We start from the raw sequence: 6,025 nt of genomic DNA on the forward strand, positions 1-6,025 counted from the left end.
TTATGACAATGTAGTAAGATATAGATAGTGGTATTGACATTTTACAGATGAAAAAACTGGATAGAGAAGTTAAGAAATTTATGTTAGATCTCATAGCTTATAACTTAACAGAGCCAACTTTCAATCTTATGTATATCTGTCCCAGGCTTTTTGTTTTTCTCATTACACAATCTGATTACTTGTGGTGTTAGAATTTTGGCTGTGTAGAAAGTCAAAGATTTTTAAGATGCTGAAGAGAGAAAGAGTGGGGTTATTCCTGTTTGAGCAATGTAGAGAATTATAGAAGCTATATTTAAATGTACTGAGTTATCATAACTTTTTGCTTTTTGTTTCAGGTAATTACATGCATATTTCTTTTATTTAAAAGAAATGAGTGTAACTGATATTGCATTGAGGGTTGAAACCTGGCTTTTAGCTACTTGGCATGTTAAAGTACCTCACATGTGGCTGGAAGCTTGTATTAACTGGATCCGAGAAGAACAAAATAATGTTAATTTGAGTCAGGCCCAAATGAATAAACAAGTGTTTGAGCAATGGCTTCTTACTGATCTGAGAGATTTGGAACATCCTCTTTTACCTGATGGCATTTTAGAAATTCCAAAAGGAGAACTGAATGGATTTTATGCTCTGCAGATTAATTCCTTGGTTGATGTAAGCCAACCTGCATATTCCCAGATACAGAAGTTGAGAAGAAAGAATACAATGAATGATCTAGTTACAGCTGAAACACAAGTAACCCAAAGACCTTGGGAAGCAAAACCTTCACGAATGTTGATGCTACAGCTAACTGATGGAATTGTACAAATGCAGGGAATGGAATATCAGCCTATTTCAGCTCTTCATAATGATCTTCCTCCAGGCACAAAAATTTTGATTTATGGAAACATTTCTTTCCGTCTAGGTGTTCTCTTATTGAAACCAGAAAATGTGAAGGTGTTGGGAGGTGAAGTAGATGCTCTTTTAGAAGAATATGCCCAAGAAAAAGTACTTGCAAGATTAATTGGGGAACCCGATCCTGTAGTTTCAGTCATACCAAATAATTCTAACCAAAATATCCCTAGAGTTACAGAAGTTGTAGATACTATGTTAGGACCTTCTGATGAAGAACTCTTAGCAAGTCTTGATGAAAATGATGAGCTTACAGAAAATATTGACGACTCATTGAAAAGAAGATATTTCACCACAGGTAGTTCCTCAAATGTTATTTCCACAAGACAGTCAAATTTTGAACCAGAATTTGTTATTTCTCCAAGACCATCTAACCAATCTATGTATTTCACGGATGGGGAATTAGATGACTTTTCATTGGAGGAGGCCTTGCTTTTAGAAGAAACTGTTCAGCAAGAACAGATGGAAACTAAAGAATTGCAGCCATTGACTTTGAACAGAATTGCAGATAAAAGTATAGAGAGATTTTCATGTAATCCTAATACTATAAATAATTGTTCTTTGATTTGCAAAAGTGGAAACAATTGGAATGAAAGAAATGTATCTGAACAAATGACTAATGAAGATGAGTCTTTTGATTGTCCATCTGCAGGAGACCAAAACAATAGTGTTTTTTTAGTTCAGTGTAACGAACCCCTATCCCATGATTTTACAAATAAAGATAAAAACTCAGAGACAGATCATCAAATAAAACAAACTATTAGCAATTCAGATGGACATTCTTTAAATAATAAAATATTAAACAGAGAGCTGGTGAACTCTGTACCAAAAAGGAGTTCACAAATTTCTAAAGAAAATGAGTGCTATTTACAGACTTGTTCAAGATCATCAGATAATAACACTGATTTTTCCATTGCCATGGATTTGTATTCTCCACCCTTTATCTATTTGTCTGTTCTAATGGCCAGCAAACCAAAGGAAGTTACAACAGTGAAAGTCAAAGCATTTATTGTAACTTTAACTGGAAATCTCTCAAGTTCTGGTGGCGTTTGGAGTATAACTGCAAAGATTTCTGATGGTACTGCATATCTAGATGTAGAGTTTATAAATGAAATACTTACTAGTTTGATAGGGTTCTCAGTATCAGAAATGAAACAATTAAAGAAAGAGCCTCTTCAGTACCAAAAGTTTTTGAAAGGTTTGCAGAAATGTCAGAGAGATCTAATAGATTTGTGCTGTCTAATGACTATTTCATTCAATCCTTCCTTGTCTAAAGCAGTTGTACTGTCATTACAAGATGTTACTGTGGAACACATTGAGAATCTCAAGAAGCGGTTGAATAGTAATTTTCTAAAATAGAGAACAATTCAAAACAACAAGGAAATATTTAGAATTTGTTATGATTTTATGTCAGAAACTTTTTGTAAAAAGTAAAAATGAAGTTTCATAGCTTTTTTTCATTTAATTTTTAAAAGTTTAATGATGTTTGTTGTATGTGTAGGCTTTTTTAGTAAGTTAATTTTTTTTTTTTTTGAGACAGAGCCTCAAGCGACCCTGGGTAGAGTGCTGTGGCATCACAGCTCACAGCAACCTCCAACTCCTGGCCTCAGCCTCCCAACTAGCTGGGACCACAGGCGCATGCCACAGCGCCTGGCTATTTTTTGGTTGCAGCCATCATTGTTGTTTGGTGGGCCTGGGCTGGATTCAAACCTGCCACCTTAGGTGTATGTGACTGGCGTCTTAGCCACTTGAGCCACAGGTGCCGATCCAGTTAATTTTTTATAGTAACTGTTAGATGAAGGAATTTGGTGACCCATATTGTTGAGAAATTTGTTTTCCAGTTGTCATTTCATGTAAGATGATTGCTAAAGTATTATATTGGTATTCACCCATGAGTTATATTACATAGGTAGTTTTAATTCTAATATATTGATGCCCCAGAGATTTGTTTAAATTGTTCTTAAGAGAAAAAAAAAACCCAGTAGATCAGAACATCAGTCTTGGCGCCTATAGCTCAGTGGTTAGGTTGCCAGCCACATATATCAGAGTTGGCAGGTTCAAATCCAGCCCAGGCCTGCCAAATACCAATGACAACGACAACCAAAAAATAGCCAGATGTTGTGGCAGGCGCCTATAATCCCAGCTACTTGGGAGGCTGAGGCAAGAGAATTGCTTAAGCCCAAGAGTTTGAGGTTGCTGGGAGTTGTGACACCATGGCACTCTACCCAGGGTGACATAGACTCTATCTCAAAAAAAAAAAAAGATCAGAACATCAGATTTCCAATGCAAATTGCTTTAGTCGTAAATTGTGCTGGTTGTAAATATTCGTCTAGTGTATGTAAGGTAAATCTTGTTAACTAGATAACTGTCTCATACATTTTATATTATTGAATGATTAACATCATATATTTTCGAGGATAATTTATTTTAAGTGCTGTGTTAGAAATTTTATTATTAAGGTCCAGTAAGTAGTTCCTATATTGTATTAAAATAAACCATTTATCCATATCTTTAGGCATTATTATTTCCTTTTTGAATGAGCTGTACATATAAGCTTTTAGTTTTGTTGTAAGCGCTGATTTTGTTAGAGAGGCTGTGTGACTCGGGAGGCTGAGGCAAGAGAATCGCCTAAACCCAAGAGCAGGAGGTTGCTATGAGCTATGACGCCATGGCACTCTACTGAGGGCGACAAAGTGCAACTCTGTCTTTATAAAAAAAAAATGAGAGAGGCTATTTGCCACTCTTTGCTGTTATAAAGGTGTATTTGAAAGGTAGTTATTAATCTTTTATTTTTAAAAAATGCAAAGTGCCTTGAATTTTAAGACAAATAAATGCTGAAAAATAAAACAATGATGTTTTTGCATAATTTTAATGAAAATAACATAGTAGGAAATATTGAGAAGATAAATACACATGATATAGAAGTAGAAAAAAGATGTTAAAAACATTTTTCATTGTTGAAGGATGATAATAAGAACTCAGCACAAGAACACAGATATTGCTGATAAATGCTCTAATAGAAATATCTACATCCTTACATAGCTTTTTGACTACAAGCAGTCGAAATGGGATGGCATTATATTTCATTATCTTTTTTCTAAATGTTCTCCTCCTGTTCTCTCTGTGAATGGTGCTTGAAAACTGCAATTAGATCTTGTTTCCTCTCTTCGTATTCACTCACTAAAAAGCTGGCTATAGTATTTTTTTTTTTTTTTTTGAGACAGAGCCTCAAGCTGTTGCCCTGGGTAGAGTGCTGTGGCATCACAGCTCACAGCAACCTTCAACTCTGGAATTCAAGTGATTCTCCTGTCTCTACTACCCAAGTAGCTGGGACTATAGGCGCCCGCCACAATGCCCAGCCATTTTTTTTAGTTGCAGTCATCATTGTTGTTTGGCGGGCCTAGGCTGGATTCAAACCTGCTAGATCAGGTGTATGTGGCTGGCGCCTTAGCCACAGGCAGGGAGCCTGGCTACAGTATTTTTAAAAAATCCATCCTTTTGTATTGGTTCTCAGTGCTTTGATTCTTTTTTTAGTCTTTGGCCTAGGTTATTCCTATGGTTTACTAATTGGCATTTACCTTATTTTGCCCTCAGACTATTCTCCACACTATCACCAAAATGATATTTCTAAAGTAAATATCTTCTTATTTTCTCTTTATTAATCTTTAGTATCAACCTTCTCCCATTCCCTTACTTGCAGGGAAAGGTCCAAATTCCTCATCTAGTATGTAAAGTCTTTTTGTGATCTGGCCCCTTTTAGCTTCTTCCTGCCCCATTATTCTTTGCTAATCTGATTTACTCTTTTGTTTTAGTTATATCAAATTATTTGTAGTTCTCCGAACATGCAGGGAATATACTTCTTTCATATTCATGCTTATAGTAGCCCATCAAATATGCTTATTTTTATTCTGTTGCTTATTATCTCCTAGTGGTTTCCCATCATCCATTCCAATAGGATGGTACTTAAAGCTCTGGAACCCCGGCTTACACAGCATCTCAAAGGGCTACCTGCCCTTTTCAGTGACAAAACAAATGAGAAGAATCTGCTCTATAGTAAAGACTATGAGTAAACTTGGTTGACCTGGCCTAGATTCTAATAGAGGGGGATAAAAAGGGTTTTTTCTCCTCCTGAGAACTTGTTGCCATAGATCTGTGCCTATGTGGGGCTATTCAGAAACTTAAGTTACCACCATAATAATCTCCAAACACCTGAACACAAAAAATAATGATCCTAAGGCAGCAGTTCTCAACCTGTGGGTCTCGACCCCTTTGTAACAATGAAAATACATCGTGGCATTAGGAAGATTGAGAACCACTGTCCTAAGGACATCTGGTAGTAGCAAATGAGAAGGGAAAAATGAGGGTGATCAGATCAATTTTCTTTTCCTCTGGGCAGTGAATCTGCTTTCAGAGAGTACAGTCATCCCTCAGTAACCTTGGGGGATTGGTTCCAGAACCCCCTTAGGATACCAAAATCCACAAATACTCAAGTCTCTGATATAAAATAGTGTGGTATATGCATAAAACCTATGCTCATACTCTCATACTTTAATCTTTATCTTGTAACACTGATACATAAGTAAATGTTATAGTTGTATTATTTAGAGAATAATGATAATTTTAAGAGTGTATATATTTAATACAGATGCAATTTTCTTTTAGTGTTTTTCACTCTGGCTGGTTGAATCCATGGATGTGAGGAAACCATGGTTACAGAGGTCAACTGTATGGGTTCTTTGCTCATACATTCTAAAGTCTTATGTGGTTGGTCCCTGCCCTGGTCTAGCACTATTTGTGATGGGGAGTGGATAAGTTTGCATAATTACGGAGTTAGCAGGCACCACTTGAAGCTCTCAGACACTTATAGACTTAAAAGTAACTAATATGCTTGAAGAAAAAAGATAAGATTAAAACTTTGAGTGGTTGGCTTGGTACTTGTGGCTGAAGTGGCTAAGGCGCCAGCCACATACATCTTAGGTGGCGGATTCAAATCCACCCCAGGCCCGCCAAACAACAATGACGGCTGCAACCAAAAAATAGCCGGGCGTTGTGGCGGGCGCTTGTGGTCCCAGCTACTTGGGAGGCCGAGGCAGGAGACTCGCTTGAGCCCAGGAGTTGGAGGTTGCTGTGAGCTGTG

General features: G+C 36.9%; 1 protein-coding gene across 1 annotated transcript; it reads left to right on the forward strand.

Annotated features, from left to right (window-relative positions):
- The first annotated feature begins 344 nt into the window (after positions 1–344).
- On the forward strand, positions 345–2,318 carry RMI1 (RecQ mediated genome instability 1). The gene has a single exon (XM_003782985.3). The coding sequence runs from the start codon at positions 370–372 to the stop codon at positions 2,245–2,247; it is 1,878 nt and encodes a 625-aa protein (XP_003783033.1). The 5' UTR covers positions 345–369; the 3' UTR covers positions 2,248–2,318.
- Positions 2,319–6,025: the final 3,707 nt, after the last annotated feature.

This window comes from Otolemur garnettii, unplaced genomic scaffold (genome assembly GCF_000181295.1).
Source record: "Otolemur garnettii isolate 467f Iridium unplaced genomic scaffold, OtoGar3 scaffold00006, whole genome shotgun sequence".
NCBI lineage: Eukaryota > Metazoa > Chordata > Mammalia > Primates > Galagidae > Otolemur > Otolemur garnettii.

Coding starts and splice junctions, on each gene's coding strand:
- RMI1 (XM_003782985.3), top strand. CDS start 370: ATGAGTGTAACTGATATTGCATTGAGGGTTGAAACCTGGCTTTTAGCT.